The sequence below is a fragment of the Pongo abelii genome, chromosome 18 (genome assembly GCF_028885655.2).
Source record: "Pongo abelii isolate AG06213 chromosome 18, NHGRI_mPonAbe1-v2.0_pri, whole genome shotgun sequence".
In the NCBI taxonomy this organism is placed as follows: domain Eukaryota; kingdom Metazoa; phylum Chordata; class Mammalia; order Primates; family Hominidae; genus Pongo; species Pongo abelii.
In genome coordinates this window covers 52,386,469-52,414,172 of record NC_072003.2, presented here as the reverse complement: position 1 = coordinate 52,414,172, position 27,704 = coordinate 52,386,469, and the positions used below count along the sequence as shown (strand labels likewise).

The following is a 27,704-nucleotide window of genomic DNA, read 5'->3' as shown; positions in this document are numbered from 1 at the left end:
ATGTTAATTGTATTTGCAATAAAATTTTCCCAGTCTGGTTTTTCCCTTTTAATTATGATTATTAAGTTGTTTTTGATAAAATAACTTTCTCTCAAAGGTATTCATAAACATCACAAAAGAAGTATTAACACCTTATAATTTTCTAAATATAGAAATTAATCTATTGCTTTGAGCATATCAGTGAATCACTTTCAATACAAGACTTGTAAAACAACATAAACCTATATCAAAATATGTATGTTCACTTAATGGAATTACCAAGTTTGAGAAATCTTGACTATGTTTCATATAAAACTAACCCAATGACTAACAGTCCACCCTACCCCCAAATCTCCAAAATAAAAGCAAAGAGCTACATACCTGTCGCTGTAAACATAGGTGATTTCTGTCATGTAAATGCTGATGATTAGAAAATGATGAATGCCAACTCCGAGCCTGACTTTGCAACTGAGTCTGAGCCATATCGGAAGGCCGTGTTACAAGATGCGAAGTAAACTGCCGATCAAGGTCATGATCTAAAATGTGACTTGAATTATCTTGTCCGAATGTTGACTCATCAAAGTGAGGAAGAAGACCCTCCTGAAGGAGGTCCTCGGGGTCAAGTCCTGTGAATGGCTCAGTTTGAGATTCCACTTGATGAAGTAAATTCTCTTCTAAAGATGAAAAGCCATTAGTTTCTACATGATCATTGAAATGGCCCATTTGAGTTCCTGAGTCAACAGGATCTGGGAAGTTCATGTGCACAGGAGATAATTTTGAATTGCTATAATTACCCTGAGGATGTGATGAATGCAATATTTGGAAATTATTTGAATTCAATGATGTATTGGGGTTTAGGATATGCTGAGTAGATTCTTGCTTGATTCCTCTATGAGGTGAAAAGGAATTACTTCCAGTAAAATCAGATAAAGTCTGATTTGTATGATTAGATGCAAGAACTGCAGAGGACTGAAGTAGACTGTTTGGTGATATATGATTACTGGAAAAGGAATAATGTGAAGAAAATTGCTGTGAATTACTGACAGAACAAGAAGTCATATTTGGGGAAGGTCCATTAAAATTTCCTTCTTGATGATTGCTACACTTGTGGAAGTGTGCTGAAGGATTCGACGTTTGAGAAAATTGCTGCATTGAAATAGACTGTTGTGAATTAGACGCATTAGTCATCTGTGGTGGGTGGTTAACGTTGACTCTATGTGGACCAGAAACATTCATAAAATTTTTAGACTGGCTAAGAGAATTCTGCCCTGGGTTGAGATTATTTCTGTTTTGTTGTGAGCGTAGTGAAGTGCACTGTGTTTGTTGTTCATTGGCCTGAAATAAGGCAAAGTCATGGTGTGCCACAAAGCTTTTATTTTGATGCATAGAGTGTGAATGTCCTTGTTGGTGAAAAGGAGATCCATTTTGATTTGAAATGGTAGTAGCTGTCTGATGGCCCCACATTGGACTGCCATCTGATACATCTGGAAACAAACCATTGGGTTGGTTTTGGGGATGGATTGGAGAACAATTAAACTGAGAGTGTGGAGATAACACATGTTCAGCTGGGCTACCAAAAGATTGATTAACATGGTGAAATTTTATTGAATCAAATTGATTTAACTGTTCAAAATCAGTCATCTTCTGATGTGTTGGAGTACCCTGAACATGGTTCAGTGAATCTATGTGCAACGGTTCAAATTCTGCACCCAAATTCAATTCATCAACTAGTGAAACAGGTCCTGGTTGTACAAATGCATCATCTGACAAACCTTCTAAGGTCTCACCAAAAAGATTGGCATCATCAAAAAAGTCCATCATTGGATCCGTCATCTTGAAAATTCTGTAACAATCCGGGCTGTTCACTCCAAATGGAGTATATTCAGCTTCTCTATAGTAGATATTATTGGATCATTTCCGAAGGTCATCAACTAATCCAAAACAGGTCAGTATTCATTATTGCTCTAAATAATGACATGTCATGAAGTGTCAAAATCCTAGAAAAAAAGGAACAAAAACAATAAAGAGAAATTAAGTACTGACACATACTACAACAAAAATGAACTCTGAAAACATTATGCTAAGTGAAAGAGGTCAGTCACAAAAAACCACATATGATATGACTCGATTTATATAAAATGTCAAAAGTAGGCAAGTATATATATAGAGAAAATAGATCAGTGGGTCACCTAGAGCTGGTGGCATGGTGGGTGGGTAGAAGGACTGGTGATTGGTGAGTGTTAGCTACAGCTTATGGGATTTCTTTTGGGGGTAATGAAAATGCTCTAAAATTGGTTATGGTAATGGATAAACAACTCTGAGTATGCTAAAAGCCACTAAATACACACTTTAGATGAATGAATTGTATGGTGTCTGAATTATATCTCAATAAAGCTACTTTAAGAATAAAAATTATATAAGTAAAATTATTTTGAAACTTCTAATTTTCTGTTGTATCTTTTAGATAAGGAGGTTCACTTGAGCCCAGGAGTTTGAGACCAGCCTGGGCCACAAGTGTGACACCCATCTCAGAAAAAAATTTTAAAACTGCTCGGCCATGGTGGTGTGTACCTGTAGTCTCAGCTACCTGGGAGGCTGAGGTGGAAGGACTGCTTGAGCCTGAGAGGTTGAGGCTGCAGTGAGCCATAATTGTGCCACTGCACTCCAGCCTAGGGAACAGAGTGAGACACTGTCTCAAAAAAAAAAAAAAAAAACTGATTTTATTCAACCTAATTACCAACTAATTTTACTTGGCAAGTATTTGCAAGGTAGATCTTTCTGAGAAAAAATTAAATAGGTGAAGTTACTTTGGATGATTTAAGTTACAGTGGAAGTCTGTGTCTTCTCAAAGAAAATATTTTATCTATCTAATACACTTTGAAACTTATAACAACGTTAAAATAAGCTAGTAATGTAAGTAAAAATTAAGCGCTGGAAAAATTTTAAAATAAATAAGAACTCTAGAGTAGACATATTTTTAAATGACTCAGGAAAAAAAGATTTTTTTGAGACGGGGTAAGCTATCAAGATCATTTTAATCAATCAAAATTTAAAACCTCAAAATTTACTGAGATGATTTTTACTGACTCTGTCACAAATGACAACTCTAGAATAGGGGTCCCGAAACCCCAGGCTGCAGATGGAATGGGTGCGTTGCCTGTTAGAATCCAGGCTGCACAGCAGGAGGTGAGCAGCAGGTCAGCCAGCATTACTGCCCGAGCTCCGCCTCCTGTCACATCAGCGGCAGCATTAGATTCTCATAGCAGCCCGAACCCTATGGTGAACTGCACATGTAAGTGATCTAGGCTGTGCTCCCTTATGAGAATCTAATTAATGCCTGAGGTGGAACAGTTTCATCCTGAAATCATCTCCCTCCATCCATCACCCCCCCACTTCCCTACCCCATCCACGAAACTGGTCCCTGGTGCCAAAAAGGTTGAGGACTGCTTCTCTAGAAGATGCATAGTATCATCCACAAAGCTCCTTATTATTAGGGACCTGAAGAAATATAAAAACTAAAGAATCAACAAAACCCTCTGCCTATCCTACATACTTGATACAATGATTAAGTGATACAATGCATATTAAAATGTTTTCCATACAAAAGCAAGATGTTTTTATAATCAGTAATAATAGTAAGTGATGTTTGGTTTGAGGAACAGTCAGCTTTAGAATGTCACAGCTCAGGAAATATTAGTAAAACATTAGTGAAATTTGAAAATTTAAATTTAGGATATCTAGAATTCTTACTTTTTATCAAAAAATTAGGAAGCCCAGATACTTCTGAGTAATAAATATCAATTGAAAGGGTGTTAATATTAAATTAATATGAATTCAATATTGTCCCTTAATTATTTAGGGCTAGCCCTTTAAAAGGTAACAAGAACTGATTAACTCTGTATCCAGTAAGGATTAAAGCAGGTAAGGACTTGTACTCTTTCCATTCAATTGTATATTCATTATTTGATCTGATCTCCCCTTTCCTGGGCACCTTACCAGCTAGCACACAGATACTCACATGCCAGAATAACTGTGTTTCCTACCTACAAGCCAAAGTATTTCTGATCAGCTTTCCTCAATCATATCACATATAAATCTGAAAATTGGCAAGGTGCAGTGGCTCACACCTGTAATCCCAGCACTTTGGGAGGCTGAAGTGGGAGGAATGCTTAAGCCCAGGAGTTCGAGACCAGCCTAGGTAACAAAATGAGACCCTTGTCTCTACAAAAAAAAAAAAAAAAAAAAAAAATTAGCCAGGCATGGTGCATTCCTGTAGTCCCAGCTATTTGGGGGGCTGAAGTGGGAGGATTGCTTGAGCCTGAGAGATTGAGGCTGCAGTGAGCCATGATTGAGCCACTACACTCTAGCCTGGGTAACAGAGAGAGGCCCTGTCTCCAAAACAAACAAACAAACAAACAAAGAAAAAACCAAGGAAATTACTTTTAAAAAGTTTCCTCCACTGTTTTAGATTTAAGTTGGAAAATGTTTGATTCTTGTAATAAGCAATAAAAAATTAAAACTCTCCTTCCTCTGCCTTCCTTCCCCACCTACTTGCCCACTCAAAGGCATTGCCCCAGTAATTCTTTCTTCTCTCTTCTGAGTCATCAATTTGTCCCATTCTCATCTGTATACAAACAAGCTGTTATTTCTCTCATCTTCAAATATCCCCTCTCTTGATCCCATTTATTATCCTTTCAATTTCCTCCCCCTTCTTTCTTCCTCTTTACAACAAACTTGAGAAATCTGTTTAGGTTTATTGTCTTCAATTTATTTGTTGCCATTCTCTCTTGAAATCCAGTTTTATTCCCATCATCTCACCAAACTGACCTGAGGGCATACGGACCTTCACATAATGAAATACAAGGGTCGTTTTTCACGTCTCATCTAACACTACCTATCAGCAGCATTCGATGTAGTTATCATGGAATCCTCCTTGAAACACTTAACTTCATTTAATTGTTATATATGGTATTCACTTGGTTTCTCTCCTACTTTTCTGAGTGTTCATTCTCATTCTCTTTTTACAGATTTCAATCTACAAATGTTGGAGGACTCCAATCTCTTCTCTTTTCTATCTATAATCACTTCTAAGGTGATTTCATCCAATCTCAAGGTTTTAAATAAAATCTCTATATTGGCAATTCCCTAACTTACATCTATTAATTATATATCACTACCTTAAATCTAGACCCATTTACCTAACAAACTACTTTACTTCTCATCTTGGACACTTGATTGGCAACTAACAGCCTGCTATTTACCTTGCCCTGTTTCAAAACAGTGATCTCATTAAAATGCAAGTTAATTCAGGACACTCCTCTGCTCACAACCCTCCAATGACTCTTTATGTCACTCACATGAAAAACTGAAATCCTTACTATGACTTGTAAGCACGGCCCTGCACCACCACCAGAACAGCTCTCTGCCCTCATCTCTGGCTGCACTTCTCTCTTGCTCACCCCCTTGCTTCAGCCACAATGGCCTCCTCAGGTCACTACAAAGCCAAGCATGAGAGAGTGATGACAGCAAAATGACAGAGTAGACAGCTCCAAACACCTGTCTCTCCACAGAAACACCAAAAACAAGCAGGAAGTGTCAGAACCAACTTTATCAGAACTCTGGAAAACAGCCAAATATTTATAACAACCAAGAGAATGCCGAAAAGAAAATACTCCTAGCATTCAAGGAAATCTGTATTTAAACACAAACCTAAGTAATAGAGGCTTCAGTAACCTCAGACAACAACCAATATAGTCACTACAGAAAATAGTTTGAAAAGTGTCTAAATGGATGACTCCAGCCTTCAACAATCAAGAAGAGCAAATGCTAAGGAAGGGGGTAAATCTTATTTCTGAAGTTAGCACATCACAGTATCAAATGGTCTGGTTTTCTCACACACATGTGTGTATGTGCACCCCCACCCACAATCACACACACACACACAAATACCCTGAAAGCATACAAAGAATAAGAAAGCCCATCCAAAGGAAGAAAAAAGTTGACAGAAATTGTCCCTTAGAAAGTCCATTAGATTTGATGGTCAAAAACTTGAAATCGAGTGTCTTAGATATGATCAAAGAGCTAAAGGAAACCATGGCCCAAGAATGAAAGTAAACCAGGAAAACAGCATATGAACAAAATAAGAATATCAATACAGAAATAGAACACCTTAAAAGTAACAAAATAGAAATTCTAGAGCTGAAAAGTACAATACCTGAAATAAAAAATTCATTATCGTGGTTCAACAGGAGATTTGAGCAAACCGAAGAAATAATCAGCAAATTTGAAGACCTGAAGATAGAAGAATTGAAATTACCAGATTCTCCAATATGAGGATCACAAAGAAAAAATAATGAAGAGGCTGGACGTGGTGTCTCACACCTGTAATCCCAGCACTCTGGGAGTCTAAGGCGGGTGGATCACCTGAGGTCAGGAGTTCGAGACCAACCTGGCCAACATGATGAAACCCCGTCTCTACTAAAAAAATATAAAAACTAGCCAGGCATGATGGCAGGCGCCTGTAATCTCAGCTACTTGGGAGAGGCTGAGGCAGGAGAATCACTTGAACCTGAGAGGCAGAGTTTGCAGTGAGCTGAGATCGTGCCACTGTATTCCAGCCTGGGTGACAGAGTGATACTCCATCAGAAAAGGCCAGGACAAGGAGAGGAAAGGGAGGACGGGGGGGAGGGGAGGGGAGGGAAAAGAAGAAGAAAAAGAAAAAGAAAGAAAAATGAAGAAGAAAAGTGAACTGAGCCTAAAAAAACCTATGAGACAACATCAAGAGAATAAAATATACATTGTGGGCATCCCAGAAGGAGGAGAGACAGAAAAGGGCAGAAAGACTATTTGAGGAAATAATGGCCCCAAACTCCCCAAATTTGATGAAAGACATTAATCTACATATCCAAGAAGCTCACCAAACTCCATGGAGGATAAATTCTAAGAGATCACATTGTAACACATTATAGTCAATTTGTCAAAAGACAAAGAGAATCTTGAAAGTTGCAAGAGAAAAAAGACTCATCAAGTACGCGAGGGCCTCAACAAGATACAAGTGGATTTCTCATCAGAAACCATGAAGGCCAGAGGTGCTGACATGAAATATTTGAAGTGCTGAAAGAAAAAAACTGTTGACTAAGAATTCTATGCAAAAAGCTATTTTTTAAGAATGAAGAGAAATTAAGACCCATGCAGATAAATAAAAGCTAAAGGAGTTTGTTATTAGAACTGCCCTAAAAAACATGATTAAGGGAATCCATTAGGATAAAATGAAAGGACACTAGAGAGTATCTTGAAGCTGTATGAAGAAACAAAGAATGCTGCTAAAGGTAATTATATAGGTAAATATAAAAGCCAGCATTATTGTACCTTTGGTATGTAATGCCTTTTTAAAAAATATGATCCTAAAGGCAAATAAATAACCCATTTAAATTTCTGTTAACAAGCACACAATGTAGACCGATGTAATATTTGATAATAACAATATAAAGGTGAAGAGACAGATGTTTAGGAGCAGAGCATGTGTATACCACTGAAACTAACTTGGCATTTAAAATACATTGTTATAATTTTGTTAATTATAATCTGCAACATAACCATTAAGGAAATAACTAAAAAATATACAGAAAAGGAAAGAAGAAAATCAAAATGGCATGCTACAAAAAAAAAATCTAAATATAAGAAATTGGCAGTAATGGATGAATTAAGGAAAAAAGATCATACAAGACACTGAAAAGCAAAAAGCAAAATAACAGAAGTATGTTTTCTTTATCAATAATTACTTTAAATGTAAATGAATGAAATTTTCTACTTAAAAGGAAAAGATTAGCAGAATGGATAAAAATGAAAAGAAAAACATAATCCATCTTATATACTGTTTACAAGAGGTTCCCTCTAAATACAGTCACAGGAGGATAAAAAACAAGAAATGAAAAAATATATTCCATAAAAATAGTAACCAAAAGAGAGCTGGGATATTAGTATGAAACAAAATACTGTAAGTAAAAAAAGGTTACAAGAGGGCCTTGCACAGTGACTCATACCTGCCGCAATCTCAGCACTTTGGGAGGCTGAGGTAACAGTATTGCTTGAGGCCAGGAGTTCAAGACCTGCCTGGGAAACACAGCAAGACCCCATTTCTACAAAAAAAAAATATTTTTTTTAATTAGCTGGTGTGATGGTGCACACCTATAGTCCTAGCTAACTGGGAGGCTGAGGCTGGAGGATCTCCTGAGCCCAGGAGTTGGAGGTTACAGTGAACCATGATTGTGCCACTGCACTTCAGCCTGAAAAAAAAATGGCTGGGTACGAGAGAGAGAGAGAGAGAGAGAGAGAGAAAGGTTACAAGAGACAAAGAAGGACATTACACACTGATGAAAGAGACTCAACCTACCAATATGATATAACAATTATAAACACGTATGCACCTAACAGACCCACAAAATTTATGAAGTAAAAATACACAGAATTGACGGGAAAAACAAACAATTCTACAATATAGTTGTAGAAAGTTCTACGATAGTTGGAGACTTAAATATCTCATTTTCAATAATAGATAGACCAACCAGACAGAAAATCAATAAAAAAAGAGGACTTGAACAACACTACAAACCAATTAGACCTAACATACATATACAGACACTCTACCCAACAATAGCAAAATATACATTCTTCCAGAGTGCAGATGAAACATTCTCCAGGATTGGCCATATGGGAGGCCACAAAACAATTCTTAAAACATTTTAAAATATTACAAGTATACAAACTGTCCTCTCTGACTCCAATGGAATAAACCTAAATATCGATAACAGAAGCCAAATTAGAAAAATCACAAATATGTAAAAATTAAACAGCACACAATCAATGGGTCTAAGAAGAAATAACGAGGAAAATTAGAAAATACGCAAGTGAAAATTGAAACGCAATATAGCAAAACTTATCAGACCCAGTGCTTATCAAAGCAATGCTCTGAGGGAAAGTTATACCTGTGAACAACTACATTTTTAAAAGATATATCTTAAATTAATAGCCTAATTGTACCCCTAAGGAAATAGAAGAGCAAACTAAACCCAAAGGTAGCAGAAGATAATAAAAAGGCAACCCACAGAATGCAAGAAAGTATTTGTAAATCATTTATCTGATAAGGGTTTAATATCCAGAATTTTTAAAGAACTCCTACAACTCAGTATCAGAAAGACAACCCAATTTAAAAATGGACAAAGAACTTCATTAGATATTTCATCAAAAAAGATACAGGAATGTCCAAGGAGGACATGAAGACACTCAACATCAGTCATTAGGGAAACACAAACAGAAATCACAATGAGATATCACTTCACACCTACTAGGAATGGTATAAAAAATAAACAACAAGTGTTGGAGAAGATGTGAAGAAATTGGAACCCTCATATGTTTCTCATAGGAATGTAAAATGGTATAGCCACTGTGGAAAATAGTGTGGCGGTTCCTCAAAAAGTTAAACAAGCCAGACGGGTACATGTGTGCCTGTAGTCCCAGCTACTCAGGAGGCTGAGGCAGAAGGACTGCTTGATCCCAGGAGGCCAAGGCTGCAGTGAGCTGACTGCGCCACTGCACTTCTGCCTAGGTGACAGAGTGAGACTCTGTGTCTAAAAAACAAAAACAAACAAAAAACTAAATAAGCAAAATTTTATATATTTTTTTGGAGGCGGAGTCTCACTCTGACACCAAGGCTGGAGTGCAACAGTGCGATCTTGGCTCATTGCAACCTCTGCCTCCTGGATTCAAATGATTCTTCTGCCTCAGTCTCCCGAGTAGCTGGGATTACAGGCGCCCACTACCATGCCCAGGTAATTTTTTTTGTATTTTTAGTAGACACAGGGTTTCACCATGTTGGCTAGGCTGATCTTGAACTCCTGACCTCAGGTGATCCACCCACCTCAACCTCCCAAAGTGCTGGGATTACAGCCATGGGCCACCGCACCTGGCCTAAATAAGCAAACATTTAAAAAAGTTAAACAGAGAATTACCTTATGACCCAGCAATATCACTCCTAGGTACATACTATTCACCAAAAGCAACTGAAAATAGGGACTCAAACAGAAAACCTGTACATGAACACTCATAGCAGCATTATTCACAATAGACAAAAGCTGGAAACAATCTAAGTGTCCATCAACAGATATTTATAATAGAATCTTACTCAGCCATAAAAAGTAATAAAGTTTTGATACATGCCACAGCATGGATGAACCCTGAGGACACTATGTTCAGAGATATTAGCAGGCAGACACAAAGCAAATATTATGATTCCACTTATATGAAGTATTTAGAATAGGAAAATTCACAGAGACAGAAGGTACATAAAACTAAATTAGAGGTTATTGGGGCTAGAGGAAGGGGAGAGTAGAAGTTATTTGGTAATGGGTACAGTGCCTCGAGGCGATAAAAAAATGGCAACAGGTAATGGTGATGGTTGTACAACATTGTGAATGAAGCTGATGCCACTGCACTGTATACTTGACAGTTAAAGTAGCACATTTTGTCATATGGATCTTACAATTAAAAACAATCTTGAAAGCCAGGAATATATGTTCTTCCAGGACTTTGTATTTACTGTTCCCTCTGCTCAATACACCGTTCCTTCATTACAGTAAGTTTTCTCAAAAGTGACATTCCTAGTGAGGCCTTTCCTGATCGCCCTTTCTAAAATGTCATTATTTCCCTCTCCAATGCTTCACACTCCCCCTTCCTTGCTTTATTTTTCTGACTTAGTACTAGCTAACATTCTATAGTTTACATATTATCTTAAAGCCTACACTCCCCATAAAATTTAAGTCAGTAATTTTTATGTAATGTATCCTTAGTATCTACTAAATAGTAGCACACAGTATCAGATAATAAGTATTTATTCATGAAAATGACAAACTTCTTTTTGGTGGGGGAGAGGGAATGCTACATAAGGCAGAAACTGGGTTTAAAAAAATATTTTGTGAAACTTTAAAAAAAAATAGCAACAGTGATTATTTGGACATTGACTTTATGGCCCATTAAAAAACCTTTTTTAATGTGGTAAAACATGTGTAACAAAAGTGACCATCCTAACTTTTTTTTTTTTTTTGAGACCGTCTCACTCTGTCCCCCAGGCTAGAGTGCAGTGGTACGATCTCAGTTCATTGTAACCTCTGCCTCCCAGGCTCAAGAGATTCTCGTGCCTCAGCTTCCCAAGTAGCAGGGATTACAGGCATGTGTCACCATACCTGGCTAATTTTTGTATTTTTTTGCAGAGATGGGGTTTCGCCATGTTGGCCAGGCTGGTTTCAAACTCCTGGCCTCAAGTGATCCACCCGCCTCGGCCTCCCAACATGCTGGGATTACAGGCATGAGCCACCAAGTCCATCCTCACCATTTTTAAGTATACAGTTCGGTAGTGTTAAGTATATTCTGATTGTTTTGCACCAATCTCTGGAACTGTTTAATCATATATATATATATATATATATATACACACACATACAATTTTTTTTTTTTTTTTTAGTAGAGACAGGTTTCACCATTTTGGTCAGGTTGGTCTCGAACTCCTGACCTCGTGATCCACCCGCCTCAGCCTCCCAAAGTGCTGGGATTACAGGTGTCAGCCACTGTGCCTAGCCGTAAAATTTTAACTCCATACCCGTTACCCACCATTTCTCTTAACCCTTACTCCTGGCAATCACCATCTACTGTCATTTCAATGAATATGACAACTCTAGACAACTCATATAAGTACAATCATATAGGATTTGTCTTTTTGTGACTGGTCTGTTTCACTTAGCATAATGTCCTCAAGGTTCTTCCATGCTGTAGCTAGCATGTGTCAGAATATCTTTCCTTTTTAAGGCTAATATTCCATTATATGTATATTATGGCCCACATATGACTGTTTTTTCATGAAGATGAAGCATGCTCTGCTATAGAATCTAGCTTTTGGTAATATACTTAGCTATTTAAAAAGAGGTAGAGTACAAGACGTCTGGATAGCAAATCCCAAACTGTGACCTAATTTTCAGCCAGCCCTATACTGCTTAGAAAACTTTTTTTTTTTTTTGAGATGGCGTTTTGCTCTTGTCACCCAGGCTGGAGTGCAATGGTGCAATCTCGGCTCACTGCAACTTCTGCCTCCTGGGTTCAAGCGATTCTCCTGTCTTAGCCTCCTGAGTAGCTGGGATTACAGGTGCCCTCCACCACGCTCAGCTAATTTTGTATTTTTAGTAGAGACAGGGTTTCGCCGTGTTGGCCAGGCTGGTCTCATACTCCTGACCTCAGGTGATCCTTCCGCCTCAGCCTCCTAAAGTGCTGGGATTGGCCGGGCATGGTGGCTCATGCCTGTAATCTCAGCACTTTGGGAAGCCGAGGTGGGTGGATCACCTGAGGTCGGTAGTTCGAGACCAGCCTGACCAACATGGAGAAACCCCATTTACTAAAAACACAAAATTAGCAAGGCATGGTGGTGCATGCCTGTAATCCCAGCTATTTGGGAGGCTGAGTCAGGAGAATCACTTGAACCCGGGAGGCGGAGGTTGCAGTGAGCTGAGATCGCACCATTGCACTCCAGCCTGGGCAACAAGAGCTAAAGTCTGTCTCAAAAAAAAAAAAAAAAAAAAAAAAAGTGCTGGGATTACAAGCGTAAGCCACTGCGCCCAGGCTGCTTAGAAAACTTCTAACCAAAGTATTCTGATAGTAATTCTTTTATATGGACATATAATATATCTTTGCTTAATTGACTTAATCATTACTTACAATCCTAAACGAACTTTTTTTTTTTTTTTTTGAGACAGGGTCTTGCTTTGTTGCCCAGGCTGGAGTACAGTGGCATGATCATAGCTCACTGCAGCCTTGACTTCCTGTACTCAAGTGAACCACCCACCTCTGCCTCTTGAGTAGCTGAGACTAAAAGCGTGTGCCACCATGCCTGGCTAATTTTTAAAAATATTTTGTAGGCTGGGCATGGTGGCTCACGCCTGTAATCCCAGCACTTTGGGAGGCTGAGGCGGGCGAATAATGAGGTCAGGAGTTTGAGACCAGCCTGGCCTACATAATGAAACCCCATCTCTATTAAAAACACAAAAATTAGCTAGGCATAGTGGGCGCCTGTAGTCCCAGCTACTCGGAAGGCTGAGGCGGGAGAATCGCTTGAACCCGGGAGGCAGAGGCTGTGGTGAGCCAAGATAGCGCCACCGCACTCCAGCCTGGGCAACTGAGCCAGACTCCATCTCAAAAAAAAAAAAAAAAAATTTGTAGACAGGGTCTCACAATGTTGCCCAGGCCACAACAGACATTTTTAAAGTAGGACAAAAGGTTCCAATAGAGAAATTTTATTGCCCCAAAACATAAATTAAAACTTATTAGAATTGTTGTTTTCTTCTTAACAGAGACCAAAATTCTAATCTCTGGTAGTAACTGAATATGTGACAACATATTCAACTCTGGCCCTGTTTCCTCATCAATGACAGGTTTTAACTGGATGCTTGTAAAGGTGTCTTATACTCTATACTTTCGGTTATTTTCTATATTCATATTCAGAAATTTAAAAACTTCATAGTCTCCCAAGAAAACAGTTATAACACCACCACTACCCTAACCAAAACACAGACATAAGCTTCATCGGGAAGAAAGCTTCATCCTGATTACAGAATAAATGCAAGAAAGCTATGAAGCAGTAAGCTCCATATCTAAAAAGAAAAACTTATCTGAGATTTAATTAAAATCTTTTTAATTTACAGAAGATATCATATTTTTCCCCCCACTTCAGGAGCTCATCTATAATGTTCTACGCCTAAAATCCCTTTTAAAAAGAAAAAAAAAATGTTTGGGTCATGGGCAAGAATAAGGAAAAATTTTTTTAAATGCTGAAAAAGGTCATTACATTAATTGTGGGAGTATCACTGCCCTCATTCCTTTATTTTTCAGTTTAATATGACCTTAACATGTAACAGCATGAGTCCTAGCAAAAATTAGAAACTAAAAGAAAAATAATCCAACTTGTAATATTTATCTAGAAGTATCCTAAATTATTTTCAGTAGCTAATTAGCAAATCCTTAGGTGTTCTATTAATGTAAAATATATAAAATCATTATGAAGCCGGGCGCGGTAGCTCACGCCTGTAATCCTAGCACTTCGGGAGGCCGAGGTGGGCGGATCACGAGGTCAGGAGATCGAGACCATCCTGGCTAACATGGTGCAACCCTGTCTCTACTAAAAATACAAAAAATCAGCCAGGCATGGTGGCGGGTGCCTGTAGTTCCAGCTACCGGGGAGGCTGAGGCAGGAGAATGGCATGAACCCGGGAGGCGGAGCTTGCAGTGAGCGGGGATCACACCACTGCACTCCAGCCTGGGCGACAGAGTGAGTATCTGCCTCAAATAAATAAATAAATAAATAAATAAAAAATAATTATGAAAGTCCACATAAGGGGCTTTAATGCCATGTATTCCATGTGTATACTACTCTATTAAACCCCATCTGTAACTCTGCTCTATGTATCCTTGACATGTTTCTGATAATCCAACTGCATTATCTATACACTTGCTATAGTTTGAATATGTCCCCCAAAGTTTAGGTGTTGGAAACTCAGTCCTCAAAGCAACAGTGTTTTGAGGTGGGGCCTAATAAGAGGTGATTAGGTCATGAGGCCTCTGCCCTCATGAATGGATTAATGTTGTTATCACAGGAGTAGGTTAGTTATCAAGAGAGTGGGCTTGTTACAGAAAAGAAAATCAAGTTCGGTCACGCCTTGCTCTCTTGCCCCTCTGCCTTCTACTACAGGGTGATGCAGCACAAGGCCTTGCATCAGAGGGCCTTCTTGTGAATGCTTGTAAGGCATCTTATACCAGATGCAGGCCTCCTGACCTTGGACTTCTCAGCCTCCAAAACTGTAATAAATTTCTTTTCTGTATAAATTAACCAGTCTGTGGTATTCTGTTATAGCAACATAAAATGGACTAAGACAACATTTGACTGTTTAAGTAGAAAATAAATTAGATTCTCCAATCAATTAGACAAATATCTGGCAAATATGAGCCAGTCATGGCATAGTTGAAGGAGCTTAGGTGTGGATTCAAATTCTAACTGCTAATTCTAAGCTGTGTAACCTTGAGTGGTTCTTAAAACCTCTCAGTCTAAGCTGGGCACAGTGGCTCATGCCTGTAATCCCAGCTTTTTGGGAGGCTGAGGTGGGAGGATTGATTGAAGCCAGAAGCTGGAGATCAGCCTGGGCAACACAGTCCCATCTCTACAAAAAACAAACAAACCTCAGTCTGTTTCCTCATTGGACCATCTACATCACAGGGTTTAGAAAGGTTGCAGAGTTCAGAAAGAAAAATATTCGGGATGGGTGCAGTGGCTCACGCCTGTAATCCTAGCACTTTGGGAGGGCAAGGCAGGCGGATCTCTTGAGCCCACAAGTTTGAGACCAGCCTGGGTGACATGATGAAACTCCATCTCAAAGAAGAAAAAATATATATATTCAAAGTCCTAAAACATAGTAAGTACTCAAAAATTATCTATTTCCCTCTCATTGACCTATAAAACTAAAAACATAGATTAAGATTCTTTGTCGACTTACTGAAATATTAGCAAGATCCAAGCCTGTTATATTTAATAGTATTGCATGTATTTTCATTTAAAAAATTAAAAATGTTATACCAATCAACAATATCATATTTTATGATATCTAAATTTATTTTTGCCCTCTCAACATACACACTTCCTATTTTATTCCTTTCCCAAAGTTATCAATGCCCCTCCACTCTTATTTGCCACTCTCATAGGTAATCTATGTTTCCACTACATTGAAATGTTGCCTGAATTCAACAAACTTTCTCACACCTCCATTAATATGTTCTCTATGCCTACAAAATCACCCCTTCCACCAGCCTTCCTCTTAACAAAGTAATATGTCTTCATGATTAAACTCAGGTACCATCTTTGGGAAGCCTTTACACACTCAAACACTTCAAGCTATTATACACTCATTTTTTTTGTATTCCATATTTTACACACTACTTTATCCCTACTAAACAAGATGAGTGCAGAGGCTGGTTCTTATTCATCTTTGTATTCCTAACATCTACTAATTTAATTCCTGTCACATAGTAAATACTCATACGCTTTCAGGAATTCAATAATGCCATGACATAAAAAAATAAGTAAACTCCTCAATCCTTAAATTATTCTAAAAGCTAAGATTCAAAAGCATTAAGCAACAACATATCATTTTCATGACTTTAAGAATGCCCCCACTGAACTGTACACTTAAAAAAGAGTTAAAATGATTAACTTTGCTACAGATATTTTCACAATTCTTTTAAAGCCCCAGTAATCCAATTTAAACTTTAATTCTCACGTATCCCTTAGTGAAAGAATCCTACTTTCATCAAAAAGGAATTCTACAAGGGATCCTATAGCACAGTTTTACAGGCTCTGGAACCAGAATGTTAAGGCTAGAATCCTGGTTTCATCACTTACCAGCTATGTAATCCTAGGCAAGACACTTAATCATTTTGAAACTCAATTTCTTCATCTGTAAATAGGGATTATAACAGTACTGGTCTCAAAAAATGACTGTAGAATAATACACATAAAGCACTGTGTAAACACTCTGTGTTTTCAAATTGGGTTTCATGAAATATTTTGCTTTCATTTTACAAATTGAGCTTTCATGTAAGGTTTTTAAAAAACAAAGAAATCTTTGGTTTAAAATAATTTAAACCAAAGGACATAAGCAAAAGGACAAAGCTAAATGGCACTCGTCTAACGCTTACTTATATTATTAACATCTCCCTCTGCAGATAGTCATTTACTAAATTATTTACTTTGTTGGCATTCCCACTTAATTTAGTCTTGCTTTGCATGTCACAGAAAGGAAAACTCTTAAAAACATAATCTCCACTTTGGGATTCCAAGGCTGTAGAACCACTTCAGCCCAGGAATTCAAGACCAGCCTGGGCAACATAGCGAGACCCAGTCTCTCCAAAACATTTTTTAAATATTAGCCAGGTGTGTTGGCATGTGCCTGTGGTCCCAGCTACTTGGGAGGCTGAGGTTAGAGAACCATTTGAGCTCAGGAGGTTGAGGATGCAGTGAGCTATGATCCATGCTACTGCACTCCAGCACAGGAGATGAGCAAGACTGTCTCAAATAAATACAATCTCATCTCTAATCATGATAAAAACTGATTGAGGGTAACTAATTTTGGACTGATACTGAAAATAGATGACAAATTTCCTAGTTGCCACTGAGTCAGGTCTAGTTGTTTAATTGAAGTGGTCCTGAACATTACACCCAAACAAAATAAAATCTAAATATTCTTTTTTTTTGAGACAGAGTTGTGCTCTGTCACCCAGACTGGAATGCAGTGGTGTGATCTCAGCTCATTGCAACCTCTGTAGCTGGGATTACAGGCGTGTGCCACCACACCTGGCTAATTTTTTGTATTTTTAGTAGAGATGGGGTTTCGCCATGTTGGCCAGGCTGGTCTCGAACTCCTGGCCTCAAGTGATCCACCCACCTCGGCCTCCCAAAGTACCTGGATTATAGGCATGAGCCACCACTCCCGGCCTAAATATTTATTCTAATGCTAAATTCCAATTAATATTAAAAATAGAAAACTGACTGAAATGCAGAATTTTTTTTTTTTTTTTTTTTTTTTTAAGATAGGGTCTTGCTGTTGCCCAGGTTGGAGTGTAGTGGTCGATCTCAGTTCACTGCAACCTACGCCTCCTGGGCTCAAGCAATCCTGCCACCTCAGCCTCTCGAGTAGCTGGAACTACAGGTATGCACCACCACACCTGGCTAATGTTTGTATTTTTTGTAGAGCCAGGGTTTCGCCATGTTGTCCAGGCTGGTGTGGAACCCCTGGGCTCAAGTGATCCACCCACCTCAGCCTCCCAAAGTGCTGGGATTACAGATGTGAGCCACTGTACCAGCTAAATGCATTATTTTCGAAGGCTTTAAATAGAAAAGTTAAAGACTGAGACTCAGGTTGATTGTCATTACCATCTGTTTTGCAGAGTTGTCACAGGATTTTAAAAGAATATGCTCAAAATACAGTAGTAAGTGCTTAACTAAATGTAGCTTTCCCTCTCATACCAGTCACCTCCAGCACCTCTTTTCTGCTTTCCCAAGAGCATACAGTCATTTAAACTTTCCCATGACCAATAGGCTTCTCCAGACCTCCTCAGATTATTTTGCCTTAAATAATCTCCAATACTGTTCTATAATCACCTTCAATACCCTTGTGACTTCTTTCATTCATTCAACCTACCACACTGTATTACCATCACCACTGTAATTTTATTGCCAGTCCTTGGTTCAATTAAATTAACATTTCTGGCATATTTATATTTGTAGTATTTATTATATGACTAGCACCTTATTAATACAAGGTTAATATTAATTTATACACTTTACCTTCAATATGGCCCTTCCTTTGCCTTAGAAATTTTAAAATATATTCCTCTGTTACTAGGCTATCTCACTGCAGTTATTTTATGTTCTCTCCCCTCACGCCTTCAGTCCTGACTTCCCCATTCTTACCTAAGGATAATTTTTTCTTACCTAAGGACATGTTTTCTGAGATTTTCCTGCTGAAATTCACTAAATAACCATCTTTTCAGATGGAAGCACTATATCTATCTTTGTATCTATCTCTTTTTTCTTCTAGCTATTCTTAAGAAAACATGGCTCTTTTCCAAAAATAGATCCTTTACCTCAAAAAAACATTCCATCTAGCCTTTCAAATACTTATGCCCTCCCACAGCACCCCCTCCAGGATCTTTAACTGCCCCTTTGCAACTGCCTGCTTCTCTTCTGACTTTGAGCATCAGCAGACCAATCTTCCCTACCTTAACACAAATGTAAAAACCAAATAATCCTATTTCTATTCTTCCATTCAATGCCAAATATTGAAAGTAAGATATCTGTTGCCTCCATTTTCTAAATACCCATTTACTTGTTAACTTCTTGTACTCTGTAGTTTGTCCCCATAAATGTGTACTTTCAAAGGTAACTAACCTCCTAGACAAATCCAAATGGCTCTCTCAATCCATCTTTGACCACTAAGAAAAGTTGTCATCACTAACCAAAGTGACAACAAAAGCTAAACACAAATTCTATCTTCTATATGAAGCCTCTAACTGTCCATGTGTCCCCATTTATTACATACCACTTAGGCTTTGAGTGCTTTAAGAATCTTCTGAACTCAGCTCAATTAACCCCTTCACCTCCTGGAAATTTTCTTTGCTTTTATGAAACCATACCTTGAATTTTCTTCCCTATGGCTTTCCTTCCTTTTCTGATTCATTTAAAGTAGTTTAATACTACATGTAAGTTTCTACGCAGTGATTTCATGTCTACCAAATCCACTTACTTAGCATTTCAGATTCAATCAAACCTGACACATCTTCACTACTATATCCTCCAAATGTGATTTCACTCAAATCTTTGAGAAATTCAAATCTGCTTTTCTTAGAATACTACAAATTATTTAACTTTTTTTTTTTTTTTTTTTTTTACTAATGGTATAAAATAAAGATATAAAGCCCAATTTCCCACTACCTTAAGATCATTTAGCCTCTTAGTGCCCTTCTTGAAGTCTTCAACCTAAGGTATACTAAGAAAGTAATAGCTTAAGTCTCTACTTATGATGTATATCCCCTATCAGTAGCTCTGGGAACTTTGGTCATTACTAACAAATTTCTATTAATCTCAAAAATAATACAGATCTTTGTCACACATCCCCCCCTCCTTCCCCAGGAACTTATTTCAAAGTATTCTGTGCATTCTACCTAATATCTATCAAGTATACCTTGATAAAAGTTCTCTTATTCTCTATCATTCAATAAAATTTCTTTGATTAAGGTTTAGATGTGTATTTTATCATTCTTCACACATCATATTCCCTAAAGTTCATTCTATTTTAAAAACTAAACTTTTTTTAAGGATCAAGAAAAGACACTGTGTGTCTTGCCATTTATCTTCAAGAACATAAAACTGGGTTCTGTTAGAATCTACAATAATCCAACAGGTACAACATGGGTACTCATTTTTGAACTAAAAATGTTTATATTTGTTATCTCATATTCCTTTGTACTGTATCTCATTTAGGCAGAAATAGCTATTCATCATCAAATACTCATCTTCAGAGATTAAAAAAGAGCATAAAATTTTTCAAATATAGCAGTATTTTAATCAAATCATACAATTAAATGTGAAGTAACTAGTGCTCTCACACACTGCTAAAAGTAGAAATTGGAACAACAAATTTGAAAAACCATAAGGCATTACTGCTAAAGTTGAACATACATATCTCTATGACCAGTTTTTCCACTTCCAGAAATACATACTTGACAGAAATGTGGGCACATGTGCACCGTAAGACGGGTGTAGGAATGTTCATATCAGTATTATTTGTAATAGTGCAAAACTAAAAACATTCATCATACATTAGAATCAACAGCAATGAGAATGAATAAACTCTTCCTATATAGAAAAATACAGATTAGGCCAGGCACGGTGGCTCACACCTGTAATCCCAACACTTTGGGAGGCCAAGGTGGGCAGATCATGAGGTCAAGAGATCGAGACCATCCTGGCCAACATGGTGAAACCCTGTTTCTACTAAAAATACAAAAATTAGCTGGGCATGGTGGCGAGTGCCTGTAATCCCAGCTACTCGGGAGGCTAAGGCAGGAGAATCTGGGAAGTGGAGGTTGAACCTGGGACGTGGACTTGAACCTGAGAAGTGGAGGTTGCAGTGAGCCGAGATTGCGCCACTGCACTCCAGCCTGGCGACAGAGCAAGACTCTGTCTCAAAAAAAAAGAAAAACACAGATTAACCTCACAAAAATAACGTTACCTGAGGAACACTTATTATATGATTCCATTTAATAAAGTTCAAAAATAGGCAGAGCTAATCTATAGTTTTTAGACATCAAGATAATGGTCATCCTAGGAATACAGAAAGGGAATAACTAGAAAAGAATATAAGGAAAGCTTTCAGGGCGCCAATAACAATACTGATTTCAATAAACACTCACCAAAGCAGAATAAGTGTGTTCATATATTGGAATATGTAGTGAATTCACTAAATTATGAAACCCATGAAATAAAACATTCCCTAATATTAGAAACCTCAGGCAACTCAGTTTCTCTGTACCTCGGTTGCTTCAACTGTAACACAGACTATACCAAGTCTGTAATCTTAAATTATTAGTTTTTTTTTTTTTAGGTAAAGATATTCAGTTCCTTAAATGGAAGAAAAAAATTTTAGTGACTATTTGATTGCCATTTTAAAGATAAACCTTGCAAAGACAGAATCAAAAAATACCATTTTTTCCTTCCCCTTACAAAAGAACTATACTAGCAGTTATCTTTCAGAATCATAGTTACTGATTTCCAATAGAATAAAATTGAATATTCTTTATACTGCTACTGATTAGTAGGTAAACTAATATGAAAAGACCACTAGACAAGAAAGGTCATCTTTTTTCTGGTTTCAAACTATGTCCCTTTATAGCAATAACAATGTTTAAAATTACTAGTTTTAAAATGTTTTGAAATATAGTAAAAATCAAACAAAAACCAAACTTAATATTTGCTTGGTTAACTTCATAATGCCAAATTATAACAGAAACATCAGTATCTGACAGCTATTTGATAAATAATTGCTAGTAGTGACCGAACTATAACTTCTACTTATAAGCACCATTAAATGAGAAGCCTCATTAAAAATTATAAATTTATTATCAGGCTCCCTTACAAGCTAATAACTGAAAAGAATGCTACTCTCCTGAGAATATCAAGATTATAAAACTTTTGTATTCTGCACCATCACCCAATACTATATATATCCATTCAATATTATATTGAGTTTATTTCTCTCAAATTTTCATATTTAATATAATCCATTATGAAAATATTCAAATAAACTTTCAAAAACTGAAGTGCATTGTTAAAAAAGATCATTTCACCAGTTTTTCTAACATAAATACGAAGCTTGCTTCTTCCTCTCAAATAACACAATATGAATATGTCATTGTATGGTATCACACTTCTAGCTAAACCTATTCTAAGGCTCTTATCATTCAGATAAAGGCAGACTTCTTCTTCTGAAGCACTTGTCCAGGGATGGTGTTCAAAACTTGTTTTCTTGCCAAATCTATCCTTTCCCTCATCTTCTTCATCTCAGTAAATCACACACCACCATCTATCTAGTTTCTCAAGCCAGGAACCAGGAAATCATTTTTGACACTTTTCTTCTCACATCCAATCCATCATGAATCTGTCAGTTGTTCCTCCTCCACACCTCACCATCTCCTCTCTAAAATATATGTATAATCTGGCTACCATCATGTTTTTCCTGGACTACTGTAGTATTACAATATCTTTACTTTCACCCTTGCCTTTCTCCAATCCATTCTCAAAGTAGCATTTTAAAAATGTAGATTAAAGCGTATCACTTCTCTAATTCAAAATCTTCAATGACTGCAATGTCTTTAGTAAAATCTGTGAGTCTTTAATATGCCCTACAAGGCCCTGTATAATCTGCTTTCTGTCTCTCATTTCAGCTCATATGGTTTTCTGCCTTATTATGCTTCTGCCATCCTGAACTTTTCATTTCTTTCAAATATTAAATTCTTTCCTGTGTCATAGCCTTCAAACACATTTTTCTCTCTTCCAAGAAACTCTTTTCTCTCCTGACCTGTCTTCTTATTCTTTGTTTCCACTTAGTATCACCGAGTGAAGCCTTCTCTGAGAATACAACATTAATTTCTCCCCATTTTCTCCACCATAGCATTCTGTTCTTTTCTTTCACTGAATTGATCGTAAGTTGTAATTTTACATGTTTATTTACTTGTTCTTTATCTGTTTGCACTGTTAGATGGTAGTTTCCATGAAGGCAGGGATCACTTATTAATGCACTCAATACATATATCATAAATTAAGGGAGCACTTCATAATATATATGTTTAATGAATAAATGGATGTGAATGACTTTGAGTCCAGAGAATAAATTACAGTTCAAAGTGGTTTCCCCTTCTCTCGGTCTCCCATTGTCACTTGATCAGCTTTCCAACTGTTTCTAAAAGAAAGGAATAAAAATTGTTTCTGAAAGCTTAAAGACAATACAATAGAGGAAATGTCAGGAAGTTGTACATGGTATGTCAAATAAGTGCAACAAATAATACTACTAAGATCTCATGGGAAGGAGAAATCTCTAAGGGCTACAAGGACAAGATATGATTTTATTCACAAGGTGGAATTTGACCTGAGTATTCACAGACTGGTAAAATTCCAAGAGGTGGAAAAGTAAGGGAGTGAAGCCCAAATAAGGAAGTAAACAGAGGCACAAAGTGCTAGAGAACAGTTATAAAACTGGAATGTGGCACCTTAAATTTACAACGTAAATAAGTGTAAAAAAGCTAAATTTTATATAAGAAATCTATATCCCACGTTAAGACAACTTAAAAGAATTTGAAAGGTTAAAATAACTCTATCTCATCAGTATCCATAAATCTCTTCTGACTCCAATCTTTGGCTTCTGAACTTTTCCAAGCACTTACAACATGCTTCCATTAGTTTTTACTCTGACCAACTGCCTCAAGTTTCCATATTCTTACCTGTGTTTTTATTCACTCATTACCTGATGAAAATTTCCCAGTAGATTAATTCAGTCATAGTTTTTCTTTATAGACTCTCTAGGATTTCATTTTTCTTCTCTGTTATTTACGGGGGGTAAGCTTTTTTTTCTATGACATTTCGATCAATAAATACATCTTTAGAAAATCTTAACTTTTCATATGCACCAAAATTTTGTTTTACTATTGATAGATTCAATAGATTTTACTTTAAAATCTGTATTCCTACTTCAGTTCTTGCCTCTTAAATTCATATATTGAGCCCCTCCTTCAGCTCTACCCTGTTTCCAGAGGTAAACCAGGAAGGTCTAGCACAGTGCCTTGTAGAAAGCATTCGGTTGCATTAGATAAGAAGTTTGTAGTTAGAAGTTTCTAAAGATACTTCCAAGTTGAAAATTCTATGGTTTCCTTAATCTTATCTTGTCATGGGCTTTTTCCATGGACACCGTTTTCTATCTGTATTCATACCTGCCCACCCCATAATAGTTCTTGATTTCAGAGGATAGACCTCATAGGGTACTTAGAATCCTACAATAGTAAAACTGGAGGAAACAAAGTTCTATACAGGAGGAAACTAAGGCTCACAGATGTCAAGAAACTTAATATTATCTACACAGTTAAGTGACAAAGTCCCAATTCTCTCTAGCCAGTACTCTATCCAAGAAGAGGATTTTACTGGTTATAAAAGCATCATAATTTATTTTTTTCTTAATAGAGACGGGATGCAGTCTTACTAAGTTGCCCAGGCTGGACTTGAACTCCTGGCTCAAGTGATTCTCCTGCCTCAGCCTCCCTATTAAGAGCAGCCCCCAATTAAAGTAGCCTGCTCATACACCTTACTTAGTATGTTTTTGACTAGCACTGCTTTTATCTTGTTATTTCCTGTGCCCTTAGGATATCATCTCCTGGTCAATTAATCACAAGGGTTTTTTGTTGTTGCTGCTTTTAACTGCAATACTATACATACTTACCTGAAACTGTTCAGGAATGACAGTTACCCTTAACCAAAACTGGGAGGCAACCACTTTTCCCAATGCACTTCAGGTCTGTAATACAGACTTCACGTCTACATTATATGGTCTATAGTTTATAGGAAACTCTCCAAGGACAGAGACCTGCCAATACTTTGTGGTAAACTATAACTACGTAACGTGAATTTTTAAAGCAATAGAAGAAACGGCCGGGCGTGGTGGCGCGCACCTGTAATCCCAGCTACTGGGGAGGCTGAGGTTGGAGAACTGCTTGAACCTGGGAAGGAGTTTGCAGTGAGCCGAGATGGCGCCACTGCGCTCCAGCCTGGGTGACAGAGCGAGACTCCGTCTCAATATCAAAAAAAAAAAAAAAAAAAAGAAGAAGAATTAGAAGAAATGGAAAGTCTTCGAAGATACACAACGCAGATAGAACTTGCTTCGAGCAATAGAAGTCTTTTATTTAATACTTATCAAATATCGAACGTAAGGCTCCATGCGGCCTGTTGTTACAACACAGCATCTCTAAATCCACGTTCTGTAAACCCAGGGGAAAAGAAACACTATGATCATCCTTCTGCATTGCAAAAAACAAAAACAAACTCCTCCCTCTGCAATGTAGAATCCTCCTTTAAGTTCAGCTTTTGTACATTCAAGTGTTTGCAGACCTAGTGGTTCTTTTAAAACTACCTCTACAGTTATCTAGAGTCTAGGGAATGAGTAACATTACACAAGATAAGCCTTCTTTTCGTTTAAGATCATAGCTGGTTAAGTAGAACTGGAGATTTTAAGGAGAACTGGAAAAAAGGAAAAGGTGAAAAGTAGCATGTAAATTCTGATGGTAATTTTATTAATGAAAATAAACTTTATTTAATACAGGAGAATTCTTAGGTATGAATATTTCACATAAATAAATGTCACAATAGCGTCAAATCCCAGACTTTCAGGAAAGTAACCGTAGCACTGTTAATATCACAACAACAACAAAACAACAAAATTCTCATCTACTTTGTTCTCAAAAGTTTTATTTTTCTTAAAAAAGTAAAAAAAAGCAAACGAAACTCCCCCCCCAAAAAAATTTAAAAAAATAAAAATAAGAACAAACAGAAACCAGTCTGAGCTGGCAGCTGTGACAGCCAGTGAGACACCCGCGCTTTCCGGGTCGTGCTTGGCTTTGGGCTGGATGTCCACGCAGGGAGCCCTGGAGCCATCCCGCAGGTCCCACACCCAGGTACCCAGAAAACGACCGCGGCCGCACACACGGGGGCTGGCGAGGTCCGGGCCATGCTGCAGACGGGGAGAGGCACTCGGGGTGAAGGATCGCGGGGAAGGCACTGCGGTCAGAACCGAGAGGCAAGGCCTGGGAAAGCGCCGGGGACGTCCCGTGCTCCGGGACATCGGGTGCCCTCGCGGGACGCCCTGTCATGACTCACGGAGGCGAGACAGCACGGGCGGGGAAAGAGGCTGCAGGATGGAGGGAAGCCCGACCCTCGGGAGGGAACCCAACCCGGGGGAGGCCCCGACCTCGCGCGGGACGGGAAAGAGAGCCCGCCTTCCCACGCCCTGGCCGCCCGGCCCTCACCTCCACCCGACGCAACAGGCGCGGCTGTCGGGTCCCGACCCCGGGGGCTGCGGGCAGGGGGGCGGGGGCAGCAGCCCGCAGCCATGACAGGCGCGGGGCGGGCCGCGGGCGGGCTGGGCCGCACGTGCGGGCAGCGCCCCCTGCCCGGCCTCCCCGCAGGCCAGCCCGCCTGACCCCGGCCCCGGGACCGGGCCCCTCACCTCAGCCGGAGACGCCGCCCCGCCTGCCCCGACCCCCTCCCCCCACCGGCCGAGCAGCGGCGGCGGCGACTGCACGTACTCACCGCCGCTCGCTGACTCTCGCGCTTCGCCATAACTGAGGCGCCCCCGCCGCCCCCCGCCTCGACTGAGACTGACACTCGCGGCTAGCCGGGCGGGGGCGGCCTCAGGCGACCACCCGTCTGACACGACCCGCCCCCGCATCTCCCCACCAGTTGAGCAGCGGCCGCTGCCCCGCGGTGCCCCCGGGCTTCCTCCCCACGCCCGAGGCGGTGGGTAGCAGCAGCGGGCGGCGGCGGCGGCACTTACCGGCTGCGCGGCCAGGCCCCCCTGTCAGCGCGGGGCAGGGAGAGAGTGGAGGGAGGAGTGAAGGGGCACCGCCTCCCCCGCGCCGCCACGCACCCGCCTGATTGGCCCAGTTCACTCCCCCAGCGCGACCCCACCAGCCCCTGCGAGCGGCACTCCGGCAGCACCGGCGCGCTATTTGCATATTTGTGCCCGCGCCGCTGATTGGCCCGGGCGCGGAGGGGCGGCCGTGACCGCCGCCGCGCCTGCCGCGGCTCCAGCCGCGTCGGGCTGCCTGAGAGGGAGCGTCCCCCTCGCCGCTCCCCTTGCCTCCCGGCGCGGCCCGACCCAGGGCGGAGGGAGGTACGAGGCGGGGTCGTTGCTCCGCTCCAACATGGCCCCGCCGCGCCGCCGACCCAATCGCTGGCGCGGTTACTCCCGGAGCCCTGGTCGGCCTCGGGGCGGGGAAGGCTTAGGACCGGGCGCCCTCTGGCCGGAGCGCGGGGCAGTGCAGTGGCCCGGGCTCCCCCGGCCGCCCCGCCGCGGCCGCCACGTCAGGCCGCGCCCTCACGGCGGCCTCTCCCCTCGCGCCGCCCGCCCCGCGGCCCCGTCGCCACGTCAGGCCCCGGCAGGGCACGCCCCAGCCGCGAGCTGACCAGTGGCGGGGTCGGCGCCGAGGTCACTCACACGCAGGGCATCTCTCGGGCAGCTCGGGTCCGCCGAGGAAGGGCGAGAGTTTCCAAAGACGTCCTTCTTAAGGAGCCGTGGATTTAGTCCCACGTTCTCCTTTCGCGCGGAGACCCGGGTGTCACGCGCCGGTGCTGTAGAATCGGGAGCACGGAGCGTGCCGCGATGATGCAGCGATTGAGCCCCGGTGCCAGCACCTGCAGTAGCCGGCGCCCGCCGCGGAGACCCAGCCCCACGCCGCGAGGCAGGGGAGAGCGCTCACCTAGGCTGCGGTTGCAACCCAGTCTTCCCGAGGCTCAGGCTCCCGTTCTCCATTGCACAGTTACGAAG

General features: G+C 40.0%; 1 protein-coding gene across 18 annotated transcripts in view; it reads right to left on the bottom strand.

Annotated features, from left to right (window-relative positions):
• CHD9 (chromodomain helicase DNA binding protein 9) overlaps window positions 1-27,704 on the bottom strand; it is a 275,163-nt gene that overhangs the window by 172,253 nt on the left and 75,206 nt on the right. For 10 of the 18 annotated variants that reach the window (XR_008514580.2, XR_008514581.2, XM_024233432.3 and 7 more), the window contains exons 1-2: window positions 26,712-27,032; window positions 361-1,976 (exon numbers count right to left, since the gene is read on the bottom strand). Coding sequence is in view for 16 of the 18 variants with exons in the window: in XM_024233432.3 (XP_024089200.2) it covers window positions 361-1,812 (1,452 nt within the window). In the remaining 2 variants the exon portion in view is untranslated. Of the gene's footprint in view, window positions 1-360; window positions 1,977-3,380; window positions 3,473-8,021; window positions 8,113-26,467; window positions 27,033-27,704 lie in introns of those variants that run through there. The other 8 variants (XM_024233433.3, XM_054533915.2, XM_024233439.3 and 5 more) reach the window with 4 other exon arrangements.